This window comes from Anabrus simplex, chromosome 4, assembly GCF_040414725.1.
Source record: "Anabrus simplex isolate iqAnaSimp1 chromosome 4, ASM4041472v1, whole genome shotgun sequence".
Classification (NCBI taxonomy): Eukaryota; Metazoa; Arthropoda; class Insecta; order Orthoptera; family Tettigoniidae; genus Anabrus; species Anabrus simplex.
Genome location: NC_090268.1, coordinates 260,138,237 through 260,162,752, shown reverse-complemented (window position 1 = coordinate 260,162,752; position 24,516 = coordinate 260,138,237). Strand labels below are relative to the sequence as shown.

Sequence of the window (24,516 nt, the reverse complement as noted above, 5' to 3'; positions counted from 1 at the left end):
TTTCGTGCTTTCAATTGACACATTTCACTAGAAATACCATTGTTTTTGTATCACAAATTTGAGGAGTCGTTCTTCAATATCCGGAAACACTGCATTCCACCAATGGAACGCTCTGCGATCGCCATTACTTTTTAGAAGTTTGTCCTTCTTCCGCCAATCACGAATACACGATTCATCAATATTGTACTTTCTGCGTAGGGCACGATTTCCGTATATTTCAACTTCGCTTACAACTTTTAAGTTTCTCACGCACAGTAAATGATACAGACGCCGTTTTGAATTCATCGCTTACTATCGAGACAACACTTTCACGGGACAGATACGGAACTCGAATGTGAGCGAGGTAGACTTCCGTAACCAACAGTCTCTACTCTTGCGAAGTACGATATCCTGCGAGATCAGCTATTCGCACACCCAGCATGCCAGCAACACTTGTGAAACAAGTGACGTTTGAGCATCTGCAGCAGCGGCTTTCATAGTTACCCATGTTCTTTGATTTACCGTATTTCATTACCTTACATTTCGCGTTTACATGCCACTGTAACCATATTGAGAAAAAATTGATCTTGTTTTCTAGAACACGACTAAAACACAATAAGACCTGAATGCCCGTTTACATGTGGTATATTGAGTACTGTAACCGTATTCAAATCTATTTCAATACTCCTTGTAAACGTAGGAAATATTTACTAGAATGAACTGCTTGAATACGACCCGCACCTAAGATTTAGAACCAATATTTTGGGGGAAAAAGCGCAGGTGGTATTCAGGATTATACGGTATTCTAAAATGCGCAATTAATATAAAATATTTAATTTCATAAACACCCCATGCGTAGGTTTGCAAACTGAAGCTTGACGCTTGTATTTGAAGGTTAAGAGATGTATTAATACCACCTTTTCAATAAAAATTGTGATGCCTTGGGTCACTAAGTTAAGAAGACACATTAAAAATGTTGTACATGTTTCGTCCCTCTATGGGACATCTTCAGCTATAGATTTACAATACCAAATTACACATAATTAAAATAACACTGTATTACAAATTGAAGTAGAGAATTTTAAAAACCCCTCTGTAGTCTTTAAAACACTGAGTAACTATATACTTGACAGTGCCTCATTAAAATGCAGTACTGTTACAATAGACCATTATATGATGTAAATACATTAAAAAAAACTTTTTAAGTTCAGCTGATTATTAATAGTGCAGGAGTTATGTCAAAGTCACATTAAAATAGCCAATTATTGTATGAATTTATAATGTGCAAATTGTAGACAAGTTGAAAATGTGCAGTTCTGATTATTGGGGAACATCTCTCTCAAGTGAAAGTGAACAGTGTTCTGGAAGAATCTTGTAATAGCATGGGTTGAAAGGGTCAGTTCTGAAAGGACTAAACACTGGTGTTTGTGAAACGATACTCATGAGGCTTGACTGAGGAGTCTGAGAAAGAAGAGGAGGAAAGAATATGCTGAACAAATACCACTATCTTAATCAAGGAAAATCGTACTAATTTCAGTATTTTTAGCATACAGGAAATAGAGGAATGCATGAGCATCTTGGAATTAGTTATTTCTAATAATTTTTCTCATTCAGTACTTTAATTTACCAACAAAAGTGTCTTCCCATGGGTGCCCCCACCTCTGCAATTCTAGCTGACATTTATGTTGATAATTTAGAAAAAAACTAGAATCATTAACAACATCAATGACATTTTCTTTCGTATAAGATAAATTGATATTTTTGTAATAATTGACCAACAGATTTCCAGTAGTTCAACAATTTTGGATCATCTCAATTCTTTAGACTCCTTGATTAAATTCATTTTAGAATTGATCTCTCAGTTACAAGAAATGAGAAAGATCTTTCTTTCAACATCTTTAGAAATACAACTCTAACACTAAATAACCATTAGACAGGATTCCTTTCATCCAGGAGCTCACGAAAAGGCAACATTTCTCAGTCTGATCTGCAGAGCGTTCAATGCCCCCCTTTCTTGCAAAATAAATATAAGAAATTTATTAAATTGCTGTCAATAATGGTTATAAAAGATGTTTTGTCGACAGAATCAAAACATAAAATAAAATAAACAATCTAGTATGCTCAAAAGGGAGTTCAAATATGAAAGGGAAAACATTTTACTTTTACGTACAACGATGACTGTATTTACCAAATCTATATCTATAACAATGCCGGCCCCGTAGTGTAGGGGTAGCGTGCTTGCATCTTTCCCGGAGGCCCCAGGTTCGATTCTCGGCCAGGTCAGGGATTTTTACCTGGACCTGAGGGCTGGTTTGAGGTCCACTCAGCCTGCGTGATTAGAATTGAGGAGCTATCTGACGGTGAGATAGCGGCCCCGGTCTAGAAAACCAACAATAACGGCCGAGGGAATTTGTTGTGCTGACCACACGACACCTCGTAATCTGCGGGCCTTCAGGCTGAGCAGCAGTCGCTTGGTAAGCCAAGGCCCTTCAAGGGCAGTAGTGCTGGGGTTTGGTTTGGTATATCTATAATAATAATACATTACGTATAATAATAAAAGGTTGTGAGTGCGTGCAATCTACGGCATGCAGGGAGGTGAAATTTTGAACATAGGTAGATGGAAAGGGGTCCGAATGCAGCTCAAAACCGGATTTTCGCTTTCGTTGGTAAGTTATGAACGAAAAACCGTCGGAAAACGTGTTGGGATATGATAATCCAATTTGCTGCAACCAGGATGAAATGCGTATGTAGATTCACTGTCGCTAGGCAACGTACATAAGATTGGTAATAAGATGTACAATATTAAAGGGAAGGATCCACCTTTCAATACTCCGTAGTAAAAAGTAGTTACAACCTGTTTAATGGGACCGGTTTCAACACATTTAGAGTGTCATCATCAGCCAATTAGCGAAGATCTTAAAAATAACTAACATATTAAACACAGGCAAAATATTAACATTGTATCACATCGTGGCAATTCAGTTAATGTTCAAAACAGTCAAGAGAGTAAACAGAACATCACTATCTTGCGCCGAAAACAAATATATTTGAAGTTCATAAGCAGATCAAGTATGCACGTATGTAAAGTCGTTGCTAGGCAGGTCTTGTAGGCATTTGTTTTCTCCGGCCGAAGAGTAAAAGGTGACGTGAATGAAGTCTTAGGGAAACAGTGTAGGATTTAATTTCGTCAAAATCAAAGTGGATATATAGGTTTTAAAATAATTTAAACCGTTCTGATTGAAGTGCTTGCAGAGGAAGAGGGGTTTTTTGAAAAAAATTTAAGTTTTTTTTTTTAAGTTCAAAATTTATTAACAAAGTTTAAAATTATATCACCTTCATACAGCAAATATGCAGGAAATGGTTCTTTCCTCATCCAGGCTGGTGATGTACTCGAAATCTGGCTGCTCTCCTCGTACTGCCATCGGTCTTCTCTCGGCACCATGGAAATTCTAGAAGTTCTGGAATATCCATACGACGTCCAGAAGATCGGGATAACGTAGTAATGTGAGCATTGAGATTTTTGCACGGAGAATGACTTATGACTGTACACATTAGCACCTGGGACACGGAAAAGTTTCTTGAGTAACAGATTTGAATGTTGAACAAAGGAATCACTCTTAGTGTAACGTAATCAAATGGCAATAAAATTGACTAAAGAAAATGTGATACTTGAAACAGTTTGAAATTATCACACACGAAATATTTGTTTAGGGTTACGTGCAATTTTAATCAGTCACTTGAAAAAGAAAATGTTTCACTTGTAAACCAACATGGTTCATTAATTTGAAATTAAATGAAATAGGTTTCACTCTTTCACAGTCTGTGGTTTCATCACACAAAAAAAAAAATACTGTCTATTGAAAACCCACAGTTTAAATACACAATTCATTGCTAGTCATGAATAAACAGTTTGAAATCACAGTAAATGTACTCCTTAAACAGAGTCTAATGTCTACCATGAATGTAAAGTTCGAATACGTAATTCACTTCTGAACACAGTTCAATATCTACCATGAATGCACGGTTCAATTACGTGTTTCACCTCTTAACGCAGTCCAATGTCTACCATGAACGCACGGCCTAAATAAATATCCATAGTCGGTCATTAACACACAGCACATTGTCTACAACGAATGCACAGTTCGAATTAGTGTTTCACAGTCTACCATTAACTCACAGTTCAATGTCTGCACAGATTAAATGCGTAGTACACGGATTGAAACTAATCACAGTCTAATGTCTACTCTGAATACACGAGATATTGAAATCCCACGATTTCTGTAAGTCTGGTGACGCCGTCATAGATTGAAATTAATTCATTAATTAATCACTTGTCACAGTCTGAAAAGTTCTATATCTGAAACACAAAATTTGCAGAGTTGACCAAGGAAGGTCGGACAGGATAGATGATATCTTCATTTTTCGAAGTATCGGATCCCTTCCATTTTTCTTTCCTTCCCACCCTCCATCTCCCAGGGGCTCTGAACTTCGGAGCGTGGGTTGGCGACCACGGGGCCCTTAGCTGAGTCCTGGCATTGCTTCCACTTACTTGTGCCAGGCTCCTCACTTTCATCTATCCTGTCCGACCTCCCTTGGTCAACTCTTGTTCTTTTCCGACCCCGATGCTATTAGGTTTGCGAGGGCTAGGGAGTCTTTCATTTTCACGCCCTTCGTGGCCCTTGTCTTCCTTTAACCGATATCTTCATTTTTCGAAGTGTCGGTTCTCTTCCTCTTTTTTTCCTCGAATTAGTGTTATATAAAGGATTGTTGCCCAATTGTATTTCCTCTAATAACAATAACCACCATCACCACCCTCTAATAAACGTCCCCCACCCCCTTTCTCTATTTATCATTTCTTTATCAATTACTACGGCAAGTTGTTTCGAGTTGAACCTCGTATTTCTTTCATTATTTCTTCCCATTTTTAATATATTTTTATTTGGCTTTATTCTTTTTTACGTTTTAAATTATTTTAAAACCTATATATCCACTTTGATTTTGACGAAATTAAATCCTACACTGTTTCCCTAAGACTTCATTCACGTCACCTTTTACTCTTCGGCCGGAGAAAACAAATGCCTACAAGACCTGCCTAGCAACGACTTTACATAAGTGCATACTTGATCTGCTTATGAACTTCAAATATATTTGTTTTCGGCGCAAGATAGTGATGTTCTGTTTACTCTCTTGACTGTTTTGAACATTAACTGAATTGCCACAATGTGATACAATGTTAATATTTTGCCTGTGTTTAATAAGTTATTTTTAAGATCTTCGCTAATTGGCTGATGATGACACTCTAAATGTGTTGAAACCGGTCCCATTAAACAGGTTGTAACTACTTTTTACTACGGAGTATTGAAAGGTGGATCCTTCCCTTTAATATTGTACATCTTATTTTCTCTATTCAATACGGAACAATCATGAAGTTTTTAACTTTAAATAAGATTGGTAATACAAGTCAAGGAGCCGTTTTAAGACCATTGTGTAGGAAGCCATTTTTGGTCCCAGACACAAAGAGCCACATTCAGTCCGTAATATCCGGTAGTGTTTGTGTGTATGTGTGCGATTTCCAGTCAAATCTACGCCGCGCAGAGATCTGAAATTTTTAACATAGGCATATTGTTCGATGAATATTTATACAGGTAAAGACCTGTTTTCATTAATTATTTATATTACTTTTAATCGTTTTAATAATTTACATAAATACAGGCGAAGCCGTGGGTACATGCTAGTATATATAAAATAACATGTCCTGACTGACTGATTCATCATTGTCGAGCCCAAACTACTGGATATAAAGAAATGAAATTAAATTTTGGGGATACATTTATATTAGAGTGCAGGTGCTCACTGAGGGAGGATTCTTTAATATTCCATCGTTAAGGTGGTGAAAGGGAGTGCTTTGTTTAAATGAGTATATCTATATCTCAAAAACTTAACAGTTTACAGATGTAAAAATTGATATTTAGAATCACCTTTAGAAATAAAGAAATTCATATTTTTTGTTTTTGGAAAATATCCTTAATGGGGGTGAAGAATGGGTTGAATACCTTGTAGGAGGATACATCTCAATAGCTGAAGATGTTACAGACATGAGAATTGGTGTTTGGAATCTCCTTTAAAAGTAAAGGAACAATTTTTTTGTTTTTTGAAAATTCACATTAGGTGGGGTTGAACAGGAGTGACAAGGAGGTGAATTTTTAAAATTAGTATATCTCAAAAACATAACATATTACAGACGTGTAATTTTATTCTTGTTCTCTGTATCTGTAATTTAAAGTCCAACTGTTTTGAGGTCCTCTTGAATTTCTTTGATCCAATGCCCTCCTGTCTTCTTTCCCAGATTTCTTATCACTAGTTGTAAAATCCTGTTTTCTGGTAATCATAAGATGTGAAAGAAATAAGAGATTCTTTTCTTCTTCATCGTGCTGGTAACTGGGTCAATCTCTCGATATACAGTTTCATTGGGGAGGATTCTCCAGGCTCCTTTAAAAATAAAGAAAAACACATTTTTTGGGGGCGAGAATATCAACTTAAGGGGAGGGGATGTTGAAAAGGACTTCAATTCTTTTTTATGAGGATGCTGTTATCTCAAAAACTGAAGATGTTACAGTCATGAAGATTGGTATTTGGAAGCTCCTTTATAAATAAAAGAACACATATTTTTGTGTTTTGGGAAGATCCACTTAAATGGGGAGTGGCGTGTGAAAAGAAATGAATAAGGGGGGTGAATTATTTTTATGGGGATACTTATATCTCAAGAACTGATGTTACTGACGTGGTAATTGTTATTTGGAAGCTCCTTTAATAAATCAACACATTTGTTTTTGTTTTTGGAAAAAAACACTGAAGTGGGGAGGTTGAAAGGAAGTGAAAAAGATTTAATTCTTTTTATGGCGATACTTATAGCCTATCTCAAAAACTGAAGGTTATAGTCATGAAAATTGGTATTTGGAATCTCTTTTAAAAGAAAGAAACACGTATTCTTCTGTTTTAGGAAAATCCACTTAAGGGGGTGGGTGAAAAGAAGTGAAAGAGGAGTTGAATTCTTTTTATGAGGATATTTATATCTCAAAAATAGAAGATGTTACAGACATGAAAATTAGTATTGAAATCTCCTTTTAAAATAAACACACATACTTTTGTTTTCAGAAGATCCACTTAAGTAGGGGGAGTGAAAGAAGTGAAAAAGTGGATGAATTTCTCTTATGGGGATACTTATATCTCAAAAACTGATGTTACAGACATGGTAATTGGTATTTGGTTGGAATCTCCTTTAAAAATAAAGAAATACGTATTTTTTATTTTCGGAATACATACTTAAGGGGCGGGTTAAAAGGACTGACAAAGGGGTTGAATTCATTTTATAGGGATTCTTATGTCTCAAAAATGGATGTTTCAGAAGTGATAATTGGTATTTGGACATTCCTTTAAAAATAAAGAAATATCCACGTATGAGAGGTGAAAAGAAGTGAAAAAGGAGTGGAATTTTTAAAAATGAAGATATATCTTAAAAACTGAAGATGTTACAGACATGAAAATTGGTATTTCGAATCTCCTTTAAAAATAAGGAAGCGTGTATTTTTTGTCTTCGGAAAACCCAAAAAAAGGGGGGGGAGTTGGAGGGCTGTAAAAGGGTTGAATTATTATTATGGCAATACTTATATCTCATAAACTGCAGATGTTACAGATGTGGAAATGGGTATTTGGAATTTCCTAAAAAAAAAAAAAAAAAAAAAAAAAAAAAAAAAAAAAAAAAACACATGTATATTTATTTTGACTTGAAGTGGGCTGTTTCTACACATGGACAGTTAGCTCTGCCAGTAGCCTGGTCATCTTAGCCCCAAAAGACAATACCACACGTGGTTTGCAAAGAGGTACTGGGGTAAATGGACTTCCATTTTTCAGTGAGTTTTTATGCCTTAGGAATTTTCAGATAATGTCTTACGAAATCCACGTGAGCAAAGCCACAGGTAACAGCTAGTATATATAAAATAACTTGTCCTGACTGACTGATTCATCATCGCCAAGCCAAAACTTCTGGTCATAAAGAAATGAAATTTTGGGGATACATTTATTTTAGAGTGCAAGTGCCTGCTAAGGAGGGATTTTGGATATTCTATCGCTAAGGGGGTGAAAAGGGGTGGGGGTGAATTTTAAAATTAGTGTATATATATCAAGTACTTAACAGTCTAAAGACTTGAAGATATTTTTTGGTTTTCTGAAAATCCGCTTAAGGGGGGTAAAAATAAGTGAAAAGGGAGTTGATTCCTGTTCTGGAGGATACTTTTACTTCAAAAACTGAAGATGTTACAGACAGGAAAATTGGTATTTGGAATCTCCTTTAAAAATAAATATATATGTTGCACCCTTTCCACGTCGAAGTCACAAGCACCTTCACTCAGGGTCTTAACAGGTTTTTCTTACTATAAGATGACATCGGCTAAGTTAAACGCCTCAGCTACCCAGGGTGCCCGAAAGGGGGTTAAGCATGTTTATTTACATTCTCGAATCGATTAACGGCAAAAATAACGGTAACGGATTACTTTGAGCATCTTATTGGGCGATCGTAATGTAAAATTCAGAATGTGATTCATCAAACTACTCGGATTGGCTTAGTATGGTATCTTAGTTCAAGTTCACTGTTGTTCCATTAATACCCCACATAATCCCTTGTAATTTGGTATTCGTTTTAAGATTGTTTAGGCTCATAATATTGATGTTGCCTTATAAATAATAATGAGCACAATGTCAAAAAGAATTATCAGAGATGGTCGAGAATGTCTACATTACATTAATAACAACTGAGATATTCTGGATAGGAATACATTCATTCAAATAAAAGTCTCTAAATAAGTTTAGATGAAACCAAGGATCAACATGAAATCTAAATATATAAGACTGCAATTGATTTTCAATTCAAACCTATCTCAATGTAATGCATTGAGCAACGTTATACGTCACCTACTGAATTTCAATTATCATATTCATTTATACGAACACTAGTTCACAATAACCATTAATACTATTCTTTTCAATTATCATTGATGCAATGTATTATTTTGTCAGAAATTAATAAACTTAAATATGATAACCTGTTTCTTATTAGTGATTACACCGGGCAAGTTGGCCATGCTGTTAGGAGCTTGCATTCGGGAGATAGTGGGTTCGAACCCCACTGTCAGCAGCCCTGAAGGTGGTTTTCCGTGATTTCCCATTTTCACACCAGGAAAATGCTGGGGCTGTACCTTAATTAAGGCCACGGCCGCTTCCTTCCCATTCCTAGACCTTTCCTGTCCCATCATCGCCATAAGACCTATCTGTGTCGGTGCGACGTAAAGCAACTAGCCGCAAAATTAATGATTACTCAAAACTCAATATCCATGCAGGCGACGTTTATGAGCACCTTCAAATACCCCCGAACTGAACCGGGATAAAATCTGCCAACTTGAGCTCAGAACACCAGCACTCTGAACTAATTAGCCCGACATAATTGGTTTCAATCTTTTCAGTTTTAGCCTTTGTACTATGTACAGAACAATCAATAGAACATAACACTAAGTAATGTGCCCAAAACCATCAAAAGTCTGAGAATCTTTCAGAGCTGCACTGGGATATTAGAAGATTAAGGAATTGAAACAACAATTCCCTCACTAAAATTTAAGAGCATATCGATAATTTAAATTCTACTTTTCCTGTTATTTGTAATTAAAAGGGTATTAGGTTCTTATTCAATATTCTCAAACTAATGGATTATTTCAAGCTTTCATTACTTGGTTTGAGCATCTTGTTCTATCCTCCACTGCAGGCCTTCAACAAGTTTGCATATCACTTGCATTCGACTTGTTAGGCATCTTGCCCTCTCAGTGTGATGCTACTTTCAGCAAATATACATTGGATTTGCAACAGACTCACTACATCATTTCCTCCTATATTGCTAGCACTTCTTAAGGAATATTTATACAAATGATCATCAAATCACTGCATATCAAACGTATTTACGTTGCACTGTTCACCAAGAAATAATAATACTAGCCGTTATTAAGACCATTGAGGTTGGAACATCTCAATAAATAATCCCGCACACGCTTGTTAAAATATAAATTTAGGAATTCCACACTCGAATATATACATGTCGCAATATGCTAAATTATGACAATATTCGCCATTGCTTATTACGTGTTTGCTCCATATTGGATCAAACTGCTTCAGGACATCTAAATCTACATGAAATTACATGCTACATCTATAAAAGACAAAGAAAAACTACGAGAAAGAACATTATTTCACAGTAATATACAAAGATTAACTGACTTGGTATTATGAAAATCATTTACATTTGGGGAAAAGTAATTTATCTGAGGCGGGGGGTGACAATTCCACATGAGATTCATCATCGTTATTTTGTCTCGCACTTTCTTGTAGTTCAATATCGCCACTTACATATTCTCCATCTTCATAATCAAAATATAGCTCTCCAGAATCACTATTTATGAGGAAACATTCAATTTCTTCGTCAACAAGAGATGAATGTATACTTCAAGACACCATGATGGCTACACGTAAGTGGGAAAGATGTTCCACTCCAACGAAGCTGAAGTAACACCAGATCGCATTCAAAACACACAAAATGGAATATCTACCGTACAGAATTTTCTTGAGCGTTTCCATGGAATCTCAAAGTATGACACTATATCGCGTACATTTGTAAGATCGGTGAAGTACACACTGCACCGAAGCATGTATATACGGGTTTGGTGAACGAGGCACGGCGTTCAATAATAATATATATATATATATACGGGTTTGGCAGTGAATGGGTTAAAAATAAAGAAAAACCGCTTTTTTTGTTGTTGTGTTCAGTAAATCCGCTTAGGGGTGAAAATTGATTTTTATAAGGGTACTTATATCTCAAAACTAAAGATGTTACAGACATGAAGATTGGTATTTGGAATCTCTTTTAAAAATAAGGAAAAGTTTTTTTTTTTTTTTGGAAAATCCAGCGAGGGGGGTGGGGGGAATGGACTGAAAAATGGGTTGAATTCATTTTATGAGGATACTTATATTTAAAAAACTGACGGTGTTACAGATGTAAAAATTTGTACTGGTATCTCCTTTAAAAATAAAGAAATGTATTATTTTGTTTTTGGAAAATCCACTTAAGGGAGAGTGGGGTGAAAAGAAGTGAAAAAGGAGTTGAACTATTTTTATGAGGATACTTACTGTATATATAAAAAACTGCAGATGTTAGAGACAATAAGTTTGGTATTTGGGATCTACTTTAAAAATAAATAGTATTTTTTTGTTTTTAGAAAATCCTCTTGACGGGGGGTGTGAAAAGATGTGAAATAAGGGTTGAAGTATTTTTATTATGATACTTATCTATATACATCAGTCATTGTCCTCACTTTTTGTATATAATCGCCCAGGCAAAACTACTCCTGCGGGACTAACTTCCGGCACCTCCGTGTCTCCGAAAACTGTAAAAGAGTAGTTAATGGGACGTAAAGCAAATAACGTTATTATTATTATTATTAAACGGGGGGGAAAACCCTGAAAACCAAAATATACATTACTCTGAAATTTGTTTCCCGAACAAAATAGAAATATCACTCAATGATTGCTCCTTTATGAACTAGATGTTAAATTTTATTTATTTCGTATGGCATGAGGATACATTGTTACAATTTGGTTATTAACTATATTTATACATTTGAACTCATCAATATCTGCATTGCTGCTAAAGCTGAATGTCCAGTTTTGTTAGCCAACTCACAGCTTCATCACTGGCCTCGTGGATATCCTTTATTGTCCCACTGAATCTTCGGAGTGGGCACTCTGTGACGATATGTTGAACGGTCTGAGGCACATCAGAGCAGTCGCAATAAGGATCGCTGGTAATCTTCCACTTGTGTTTCCAGAAGTTGCATCTGCCATGTTGAGTTCTGATCCGATTAAGTGATGACCAGATTTTTCTGGGTAAGTTGAAACCAGGAGGTTGCATAACTGGATCCGAAATTAGACCTAATCTGTCAGGGTTTGAAGCTGCCCACCCATAGCGCCAGGCAGTGTTAGTATGAAATTCATCTTGGACTAGCCTCTTTCCTAGTAACCAAGAAGGTTTCCTAGATTTCAGCCTGAGATCTTCACGTAGGCAGTCTTGATGTATTGGTAGAAGAGGATTGTCACAGCATTTAACCCATTCTTTCTTCAGTGCCATTTGTCTTCGGAGATGAGGAGGTGGAATATTTGAAAGAACTGGTAACCACTCCAAAGGTGTGGATTGGATGGTTCCTGATATAGCCCTCATTGTATCGTTTAACTGAGTGTCTATCATCTTTGTATGGGCACTGTTGAGCCATACTGGGCAGCAGTATTCGGCTACTGGGTATACTAACGCAAGTGCTGTAGTTTGGAGGGTGGATGCAGATGGGCCCCAGCTTGTTCCTGTGAGTTTGTGCAGGATGTTATTGCGGGTTTTGATCTTGGCAGATGTTTTGCGTACATGTTCGCTGTAAGTCAAAGATCGATCCAAGGTAACGCCTAGATATTTTGGATGAGGATTGAACTTCAGTATATGACCTCTGAATTGAACCTGAGGGGCATAATTAGCTTGTCTGTTGCTCAAATGAAAGCAGCTGACCTCTGTTTTTGTTATGTTTGGTTTCAGTCGCCAGGTTTTAAAATAATTATCAATTCTGCAGAGATCTTTAGTGAGTGTGGTTTCTGTTCCAGCAAAATCACTAGACTGGGCTGCCAAACAGATGTCGTCAGCGTATATAAACTTCCTAGCATTAGTTGAAGGTAGATCTGCTGTATATACGTTGAAGAGTAATGGGGCCAATACCGATCCCTGTGGTAATCCATCACCCAGTTTGTAAGTTTTACTTATGTTGCCATGTAGGTGTACTTCAATCATTCTATTAGCCAACATATTATTCAGCAGGGTGGCAAGCGTCTTACAAGGGATTAACTTCAGGAATTTGAGGATCATTCCTTTTCGCCAGACTGTGTCATATGCTGATGACAGATCTACGAACACTGCTACGGTCTTCTTTCGATCTTGAAATCCCCTCTCAATATGGGTGGTTAGGGCTAATACCTGGTCGGTACAGCTGCGGCTTGGTCTGAAGCCAGCTTGTTCAAGTGGTATGTGCTCTAGGATTTTGGCTGAGATTCTATTGTATATTACTCTCTCCAGTAGTTTGTAGCAGACACTTAAAAGGGCTATGGGTCTGTAATCTTCTGCATTGTCTCCACTTTTTCCTGGTTTAAGGATTGCTACTATTTTTGTTCTTTTGAGTATTGATGGTAGTTGTCTAACATGTAAGATATTGCTGTAAAATTTGGCAAGCCATTCGGTTGTTCGGGGGCCACAATGTATAAGGAATTCTGGGTATATTCCATCCAATCCGGCTGCTTTTCCTGACTTTATTTCTTTTAGCGCAGTTGAGATCTCAGCAGCTAGATGTTAAATAATGCAAGTTTAAAAACAAAATTCAGTGGGGGTTAATATACACACACAAAAAAATCTTTTTCTGAAGCCGTTGGACATACAAGGTTAAAATTTCATGTGATGGTTTCTCCTATATATCTTAAATTTTGAATAAAATGCGGCCAAAAAGTAATACACCCCTAAGGGGTTTCATCTGGAAGGGGGTGCTGATGACATCAAAAAAATTCATTTCTCTGAAACCATTTGACATTCAAGGTTAAAATTTCACATGATGGTTCCTCCTGTATGTGGTAGTAAAAAAATACATTCCTAAGGGCTGTCAACTGAAATGGGGTGACTGATGACGTAAATATTCATTTGTCTCAAACCGTTTGGCATACATGTTTGAAATTTAACATAATGGTTGCTCTGTATGTCTTCAGATTTTAAATAACAAGTGGTCCTAAAATAATACATCCCCTAAGGTATTTTGACTGGAGGGTAAGGCCCGAAAACATAAATATTAATATCTTTGAAACTCTTTAACTTACGAGGTTGAAATTTCACATGATGGTTGCTCCTATATGTAATAAATTTAAAATAAAATAATACACCCCTAAGGGACTTACGCTGTGAGTGGGCGGGAGGTGGGGTAGCTGATGACATAAATATTAATTTCTCTCTCAAACCGTTTGGCATATGAATTTGAAATTTCACGTGACGGTTGCTCCTATATATCTCAGATTTTAAACAGAAAAATATCTTGAAATAATACACCCCTAATTGGTTTTGACGGGAGGGTAAGACCTAAAAACACAAACATTCATATCTCTGAAACTGTTTGACTTACGAGGTTAAAATTTCACATGATGGTTGCTCCTATACTTTTTAGATTTTAAATAATAACAGATCTTAAAACAATACATCGCTAAGGGATTTTGGCTGGGGGTTGAAGACTTATGACAAAATTATTCATCCCTCCAAACCCAGGTGTAAAATATGGTATAGTTAACGATATTTCTCCCTTACAGGGTTTAGATGGTGGTTGACTCTCAAAAATACAATATCCATTCCTCCAAAATCCGTTTCAGGCACTAACTTAAAATTTTACATGCAGGGTGGTCTTCTATATCGTAGATCTTAATAAATATTTGAAAACATTCACTCCCTTAAAAAAAAACCTAAATAAATATTTGAAAACATTCACTCCCTTAAAAAAAAACCTAAAAAGAAACATTCAGTTGTCCAGTACTGTTTGACATAGGTTCAGTAAGATGGGGTTTAAAACAGTACAATTCTTCTGTACTGGGTTCAAATGAGTGTTAGATCCGAATATAAATAATCATTCTTCTAAAATTGTTTGACGTACGAACTGAGAATGTGTTTCACAGGCTCAGTCGACAGTGGACACATAAAAATGTAAAACTTTGAATAATAACTTTCAATTTAAACCATAGCAAAGCATGGTTACTTTGCTAGTTACTAATATTTTCAGAAAGCAAAATAACAACGTAGACTTTAGGACAACTTGTATCAATTAGGACAAACAATACCAATTCACAACACACATGCATTAATATTACTAATAAATTCCAGAACTCCGGAGTTCATAAACTCTAATGCTGTCAGTGTGAAGCTAGCTATCTAGGCCAGACTGGTAGAAGTTTCACTACCAGATACCAAGAACACTTTAATGCCTAGAAATACAATAGATTTTCTGCCGTCAGCGCCTACATGACAGATTTTAACCTTCTTTTTCTTCCTTATGGCAGGATAGAAACAAGAAAGCTAAAGTGGTATGGGCATATGATGTGAGTGGGAGAACAGAGAGTGCCAAAAACAGCTTTTCCAGAGAAGTTAACAGGAAAGAGACAACGAGGAAGACCCCGAAAGAGGTGGACAGATTCAGTGTGGGAGTTCATAGAGAAGAGGGGAGGAAAACCAGAAGATGTACTTAAAAAAGGAGAAGAGTGGTAGAGAGACAGGCAGCAATGGTGGTCCGTGATTCACAACCTGACCCGGGAAGCTGGAAATGGGAAATGAAAGATGATGATGATGATGATGATGATGATGATGATGATGATGGCAGGATCTTAGCATTTTACGCATTGATAACAAAGGCATCCTCTTTAAACATTTATGAAAATACGAGGGTCTAGTCATAAGTCATGGAAACTATTTTTTTTTTTTTTTGAACAGGAGACAGCATGGAAAATCTAAGATATGCAGTTGGAAATATAGGGCATGTACTTATGCATAGTGCCTGAAGACAAATTCTGACTTCAGGAGATTCTCGTAGGAAAGTGACAGAACACAGGCCATTGGTAAACATTGTGTTTTATTATGGTATAGACAGCAAATACACAAGACTATGTACAAAGGACAGGTCTCCACTGGTTACAGACCTTCAAAATAATCACCCAAGGTTTCCACTGTGCGTTGCCAGTGGTGGGGCAGGCGCTGAATACCATTTGCTGCATGTGTATCGCTAATGTGTGACTCCTCTCTCCGAAATGCTGTTTCGATGTCCTCTTTGTTGAACGTCTCCATCCACCTCGCCACTGTTCTATAGGGCATGGCATGCACATCTAATGTTTCCCGCAGTTCTGCATGACATTGGCGTGCATTTCTGCCGCAGAGAACTGCTATTTTAATAAACGATCTTTGCTTCTGCTTGTTGACTTCAATTTGTGATGCTCTCACTCACACACTGAACTTGGGGGCATGCTTAGACCCACACTGTTGTTTACATACACCATCTAGTGGCATCATACACAAGTACATATCATACGTTTCCAATTGCATATCTTAGATTTTCCGTGTTAACTCCTGTTCGCGAGAAAAAAAATAGTTGCCATGACTTATGACTTGATCTACGTATTTTTATTCTCCTTGATCAATGATTCAACTCAGTAGGAAATCTGAATGAAATTTTGGAAAAATACAATATCCTTTTTGATGAATTATTTAAAATCATAGAAGGGAGATATTAATATTCTAATGCAAATATTACCATGCAAATTTCTAGCTCTACTCTTGCCCCATCTACACCTGTCCCTCCCTCCATTCTTCCTCTGCCTCTCCTCAATAAGGCTGCTCCCCAGCCATCACGGTTGCATAGCGATTGGTCAAACACAAACGCGACAGCAGGTCACAGTGCATCCAGCTGGGCTAGCAGGGAGTGAGTAGTTCATTTCTGCATCGTGTCATTTAATCTAGGTTTCTTTGCGATTTCTATCTCAACATATTCTTTCAACATAGACTCCTCAATCAAGCCTGTTGAACATAGTTTCATAATTACCAGTGTTTAGTCCTTTTAGGACTGAGCCTTTCAACCCAAGCTATGATAAGATTTATCAGACCTTTTTGTAAGCCACCATTAATGCTAGCACGAAGTAAGTTATTATAAATAGGCCGCTGTTTATCATCATCTATATTTTCACTGTTCTTTCCATTGTGTAAACACTATCCTCCTGCAGCCACAAAAACCACAACAAAACAGTAAACCAAGACAACTGAATGCCAGCACACTGTGAGATCACTCAAACTTTACTTGTGTAAATCATGTTCCGTACTGAATCAACCAGCAGCTAAATGTACCTAGTAAAGATGTGTGGATATTATCCACAGTTCACAGTGCATGTAATATATTAATAAACCTCCTCAGATTAAGGTCTGTGATTATGTTTTCCCTTCCCTTTGTTTGTAGAGCAAATACACCCGTTGAAGTAATGCGACTAATTTTGGGACAGATGAAGTATTTCAGTATTCCCTTGGCCTTTCCGATCACCTGATTAGTAATCCATTGAACATTCGTGGAACCAGAGGAGACACTAGCTTCCTCTGTGTTGAAGTGTTTATGCTTGGGGTATAATTTGCAAGAACTGTACACGAACCTGGTGCAGAATAACATATTGCATCTGCTTGCTTCCATTCTTGATTGCATCAGTGCATATATTCCCTCTCTAGTTCTTATGATGAGGCCTACTGAAGATAACGTCATTCCGCGCTGCAGATGAGGGGGAGTATTGATTTTGATGCATTAATATTGCAGTCACTTCTTTCTGCGTTTGTACCATCATATCAATAAAATTTTGTTTAAATCTTCTTGGTGTGTAAATATTTATTTCATTGAAATATATTTGACCAACCATTAGAATATTGTAGCAGATCTAAATTTTTAATTATTAGTGCTCATATGCTTTTTCACTCAGGTTCATCATAAAATATTGTTGGCAGATTAGACGTAACTGTTGAAATACTTTGGCCATAGTTTTAAATGAGGGTTTACTACATCATATTCTAAATATGGGAAAGAATGTTACGGTATACCTTGACTTTGTTGGAGAGAGCCAAGTAGCTTAGGATCAGGAAAGAGGACAATCTGAAGAACAAGTTCCAGACAAAAGATCTCTGTGAACATTTATGAGCAAGGCTGAAAGATTGTTAGGTTATAAATTGCCATGCATGTAACTGTAATGTAGGAAAAGGAAAAGAAGAAATAGAACTTAGTTGCTTATCCTACTGGCTCCTTTTTGTATCGTTTCCAATATTGGGATTGTTTCATAAGTAATTGTACACAACAATCTTCTAAGCTAAATTTTTCTCCATAAGAATATCTCATTCATTCATTCCTAAGAATCTTGAGCTTAGTGAGCAAGTTGCTTTTGTGGTATGGCAAGATGCTGGGGGGTGAGCCTCGCTGTTGGCAGCTCAGAAGATGATTTTCCATAGTTTCCTATTTTCACACAGCTTCTTTTCCAGATCTAGCCTTTTCCTAACTTGTCATCACTGATAGATAACCTGTGTGAGCTTAGTGTGGTGTTAAACGGGTGTTAACACATTGGAGACTCCGCTCAGAGAAACTACGGGCGTGCTGTTTCATTGCTGCTGACGGGACCCGGAGAATCTACAGGCACGTTTTCACTGTAGCTAAAAAAAATAGCTGCCCTTTCAGAGAGCTGTGACTTCACTAGGATACTGTTGAATGTTTCTATAAGCATAAAATATACTAGTTATGGGCATAAGTTGGGAGCTCTTCTTTCAGGGCATTGATAACTCAGCCACGTTCTTACATATCCTGGGGCTGCGTCATCGTTGACCCTCAGCTGGAAATGGGCTGGAAAGTACGTACAGTACACACGGACAGGAAGAGCGTGTGTTCGAGAGGCAGGCTTGTTTGTGTAATTCTTGTGAATATTTAGCATGTCTAATTCAACTGTACAAAATTTCTACAACGAATCCATAATGGATGTTCTTATGGAAGACACGAGTTCTGAAAATGAGGATGAGGATAACAATTATACACTAAGTAAACATGATGATTTGGCGCTTCAGGCAAGTAAATGTAGATAATGAGCTAATTTCAAATTGGTATGAAGTTTAATGTAGTTTTATGCCGCTTTCTGAAGTGGGTTCTGTAATACGGTTTTTTATCGCTTCCTAAGATTGTGGGTGTTTCTCGTGTACAGACGACAACCTGCAGCAACTCGACGCAACTCGGTCGTCAAACAAGGAACAGTGGGAAAACAAATTCCTGGTTGTAAACAAGGATACCGGTGCCAATTGTCCAATTAGGTTAGAATCTCTATTAGTATGTTTCAGTAGATGTATCCACAATACTAGACAGATTTTGAAATATTAACTGAACTGGTATCCATAGCTGCGTCAGATTTTTTTTTCGCTTGTAAAAATTATTTTCATAAATTTATATTTAAATGTTGCTGCACTATTGTGATAAAACTCATTTTTGTGTAGAAGAAAATGTGATTTTTTTAAATATGCCAAAACGTGTTGTAATCATGGCTTACACTAGCATTGAAAAAATTTCAAAAACTATTAAAAATCCTGCAATTTCTTTAGGGTAGCACATTCAAATAAGGCCGTCTCCAATGTGTTAAAGAAGAAACTCATAAGCTTACTGTATATTGTTATTGTCTGATGTTAAAACAAATTACAATGACCAAATATATTTTAGTTTAGTTATGTCTTGCAAATCTTATATAAACATTTGAAGAGAATCCTTTTGTACATGTTTCAGAAGGTGCTGTACTTGATCAAACATCTGATCAGCGAAAGAGACTCTGCAGTGACATTGTCAGACAAATTCTGTCATTTGGAATACCTACTTATGTTTCCAGTTTGGATAAAAGTTTAATAAGTGAAATGAATTCCCAGCTGTATGTTAACGCTGATAATGATACAAATTTGGAGTTAAATGAGGAAGGAGATGCAAAGTTAAGAAATTTGATTGCTGATGTCCAGAGTTTGACATCGAGGGATGATCTTGTACAGAAGTTAAGGTAGAACGGTATTTTTTATTTTATTTTAGTCTTATATGATATGGATCATATTTTAATTCCTGCAGTTCCTGTGTATATTGTGTGACAGTGCTTCCCAGATACAGATTCTAGGCTGTGAGCGATGTGGTACAGTAGAGTTATAAATTAAGATTACCTTAAATGGCAGATTTAATGTAATCTGAATGAATGTAATAATAATAATAATAATATATTTTAACGAGGGACTGTGGAAAATCTTCAAGAGACACTTGTGAAGGGTCCGCACTCCACAAGTGTGTGGAATTCTTACCCACTAAAGACCACACACCCTTTTCCCACATTGTGTATCATCATCCCGGAACCGCTCTCACTTTACTTCAGGATGATGTCGTGCTTACTTAGTCTTTCCGACTTCTTTCTTTCTCCCTCCTTTACGGACGTTCATACGCTTCCAAATCCCTCTTCTTCTGACGAAGGACATCCTCCACATACGCTGCGACACGATCCCAGGATTCCTGGTTTTGTACTATCACAGAAATAATATTATCTGGTGTCATTTCTCCCAATTCAGTTTCCACACTTCTTCTCTTTATCATCCCATGGCCGCACACAAAGAAGGTGTAAAGTGCATCATCAATGTCGTCACAGTATATGCATGCTGCATCACTCACTCTACCCACTCAATGCAGGAATTTCCGTAAATATCCATGTCCTGTTAGAAGCTGTGCGAGGTAATAGTTGACTTCACCATGAACCCTTTCAACCCAGATATGCAAGCATGGCATCAGTCGCCTGGTCCATTTACCCCGAAGGTCACTTTCCCATCTGAGTTGCCATCGCCTCATCCATTGACTGAAGGCACGCTTCCTTGCACATTTCCTTCCCAGCTCTCCTTGGGTAGATTTCTTGTTGCTCCAATGCAAGCAGATCTTTTGGGGCTAATGATGCCACCGTGAGGATTGCAGGTTCAGAAACCATGCTGTTATGCACATGCAATACGTAAAGCTGCTCTCCGTTGTACAACAGCTATTCATCTCCGATACCAAGCAAATCTCAAGGATTCAGCCCAAATTACAGAGCTATACAGGAGCGCTGACTGTACTGTCGACATGAGAAGGTGTCGTTTACTGGATTTCGGACCTTTAATATTTCTCATCAGTCTACTAAGTGCAGTCCTGTATTTTACTGCCTTATCTGTCGCTCTCTGAATATGATTCCAGAATGTGAGCTTGGAGTCAAGTGTCACTCCTAGATATTTTGTGCTTGTAGACATTTCAATCACTAACTCTCCAACAGTCATTGGCCCAAGAGTCTCGATCCTTTTCCTCGTCTAAAGAATTATCAATAATAGTTGAATATTTTGGTTATGGGTTCACCTTTACAATTACGTGTTTATGTACACTGTTTAATTATTTTATCTTTAATGTCTTTATGAATACAACTTGACGTTGGCTCCATTGAACTCTTTAACAGAATGCAACACTTGTAAAGTGCCAACCGTAGTTCAACTTCTATGTGTTAATCTTAATCAGCATAAAGAACCTTCATCTGAAACAACTTTAATTGACTGTATTCCATTGTAGTGCCTAGAAGCATACATGCTATGTATATAGTTTAAACTTTTTAAATGTTATTGCCACTACATTAAGTCTTGAATCACTTGAACTTTTAACAGAATGCATTCAGGTAACTAGTCTTAATTTATAATTCCCAATAGTCTCAGTTTTTAATTCCCAAGAGTTATACACATTTTAACGACATTGGTTCTGTACATTGTTTTGGATAATTCAATGTAATTTTGTTTTTTGTGTTATGGCTGATGATGGCTTACAGTTAGGTTGAAACTAGTCCTAAAGGAAATGTAATGTGACATTTTGCACAACTTTGTATTGAAAAGGAGGACCCCTAAATAAAATATTCAACTATTATTGCAATCGCAGTTCAGTACAGACCAATTATCATGAAACTTATAAAAGAACTATCTCCATTTTGTGTTCTGCTAGTGTTAGCCCGTGACTCATCATCCATTCTTTTATGCTCCACATCACCCAATTCAGTTTGATTTGAGCCATCTCAACATTACGAGCCACTATCAAGGCGGCCACATCATTAGCGTAGCCCACAAGCTTCGTGTTCTCTGGCATCTCCAAACGTAACAAGCCAACATACACGATGTTCCAAAGAACCAGCTGTCAGTCGTTTTGTCCTTTGTCCATCTTCTGTATCATACAGCAGAGGACGATCCTTGAAGTAGTCTGTCATTATATGCATAAGATACTTTGGTAGCTTGAAAGTTTCTTTAAAAGCTTCCAACATGTCGCTCCAGCTTGCCGAATTAAAAGCATTCTTCACATCCAGGGTCACAAGAAGTGTCTTTTTACGGAAATGATGGTTGCCCTTTTGTGCTCTTTCTGCTGTATTCACCACCTCCCACACTGCATCCATCTTCCAGTGCCCTCTCTGAAACCCATGCTGGCAAACAGATAAATCCCCTATTAGCTGAACTGATGAGATAATTATGGACTGTAGAAGTTTTTCCTGGCCTTTTCCAGCTGTGTCCAACATTCATAAAGGTATATAACCACCAGGTTTCCCTTTGCTGATCAAAACCAATCGGGCCATTTTCCGTCAGGGACTAAAAACACCCGCTTGCAGGCAGTGATTGTACATATTCAGCAGCAGTTCTGGACAGAATTCTGATATTATCTTTAGCACTTCTGCAGGTATACCATCTGCTTCTGGAGTCTCCTTGTTTCTAAGAGAGCTAATAGCTCTATTCAGTTCTATTGTGAAGAGGGGTTTATCATCCAGTTCTTTTTCGTCACTGTCAATCCTCTCTGGATGGTCGGGGAATAGTGTATCCACAATTTCTTTAATTGTTTGCAGATCCATGCTCGGGGTTGAAAATGTCTAGAGTTTCTTCATTACAATCTCGTAACCTAGTCCTGATGGATCATCATCTACTTCCTTAGCCAGTGACCACCATTTATCTGCTTTACTCTTTCTAATTGCACTGCGGAGTTCCTTCTTCGCTGACTTGTACTCTGCTGAGACTGAGGTATTCTCTGGACTGCCTCTCATCCTCTGAGCCCTGCGTCGAAGTCGCAGACAATTCCTTCTCAGTTCAGCAATCTCTTCCATCCACCAGTATGCTGGGCGCTTGCTAGCTCGTGGTCTCTTTCGGGACATTGAGACATTGCATGCTTGCTGGATTAGCTGCATGGTGAGTTCAACACGTATACCAGCTGCTTCTTTCCCTCTACAGCCAAAACATTTTTCTGTTATGTTCTCCATTCCATTCTGTATTACATCAAGAAACTTTTCCTTGTTGATACCGGCTATGTTCCACCATGCTGGCCTGTGCAATATGTTTCTTACTTGAGGAGCTTCCTGGAGCAGTCAAAAAGTGATATATTGGTGATGACTCCCCGTATAGTTCTCGATCACTTGCCATTTAGTAATCTTAGGCCCATTGTCCTCCGATGAGAAGGTTACATCTGGTATTGTTTCCCGACATGTTGACACATTTCCAATGTTGTTGATCACCAAACCTGTTCTGGCTGCCATCTCCATTATATGTTGTCCTCTGGAATCTGTTTGTGGCATGCCCCATTCCAACGCTTGAGCATTAAAATCATCAGCGATCACTAGTCTGTTTTCCATTCCGCGTAATGCATCTTCAAGGCCATCAACTTTCATTTGAAAGTTGGGAACAGATTCATTTGGTGTAAAATAACAGCTTACAATAGTGATTCCCCCAGTCTGTACCGAAACAAAACCATCTTCACATCCGTGCTCTGTTACTGGAAATTTTTCTAGTTCTTCTATCCAAATTGCAGCTGTTCCAAGATTATCTACAAACCACCCTGGATGATCCCTCTCTTGATATGGTTCACTAATAATAACAATGTCTGGTTCCATCTCATAAATCAGCTGTGTCTTAAGGTCGTTAGCTGTTTGACTCCTGTGCATTTTGCTTGAAGGATTCGCGTCATTTGCTGTGATTTTTGGCCTTTTCAAGAGCTTCATGAAATATTGTGTATGCACCCGATCCAGGAACATGATTTCGTTTAGCTTCATTGACACCTTTGTCTCTACAAAGCATGCATCGCGGATTATTCCTTTTGCAGTCTACTGCCTTGTGACCAGATTCTCCACACTTAAAAGACAACTTACTTCTGTCAGGGCCTGTGCAGTTTCTTGCCAGGTGTCCATATGATAGGCATCAAAAGCAGCGAGGAAACATGGTTCTAACACATACTCTGCAGTTTAGCCATCCTATTTTCAATCTTCCTGCTTCCAGTAGTTTCTGAGCATCCTCATCTTTAGTTTCGAAGATGGCAAGTTTCTGTCCCCAGCTGTTTGGTTTTGTGACTGATCAGCTCTCCATGGGGATTACCAGAATCTCGTCTTACAGCTTCCTCCACATCTGCAGCGGGAGTGACGCCATCCATGTCTCGAATCTCCAGTGTAGTTCGGGGAATTAAAGCCTTTACATCGGCATCTTGTCCAAGGGCGTGTCTCAGAGATTTACTGAATATCTCCCTGTTTCCAATCTGTGTTGTTTTATTGAATTTAAGAACAGCCCCAGCTCTTGTTTTGCAGATAGATCGGATGCCTGATCCACTGTCTTCTGACTTCACCCTGTTCCTGATATCCTTCAAAACATCAGCGAAAGTCTTACCGTTCACTCCTTGATTTAGAATAAGGTCATTTTCCACTCTCGCTAACCGCTGTACCTTCAAGATCGTTTCGTTGGAATATCTTCGTTCTTCCTATCCTCACACTTCCTTCTCTTTTTCTTAGCTAGAAACTCTT

The 24,516-nt window shown here is 37.7% G+C and overlaps 1 protein-coding gene across 2 annotated transcripts in view; it reads left to right on the top strand.

The window, feature by feature from the left end:
- The window catches only part of Ctu2 (Cytosolic thiouridylase subunit 2), a 127,351-nt gene that overhangs the window by 30,431 nt on the left and 72,404 nt on the right, over nt 1-24,516 (top strand). Inside the window, exon 4 of one of the 2 annotated variants that reach the window (XM_067145516.2) lies at nt 19,461-19,719. In XM_067145516.2, the coding sequence (XP_067001617.2) occupies nt 19,461-19,719 (259 nt within the window). Of the gene's footprint in view, nt 1-19,457; nt 19,720-24,516 lie in introns of both variants that reach the window. The other variant, XM_067145513.2, reaches the window with a different exon arrangement.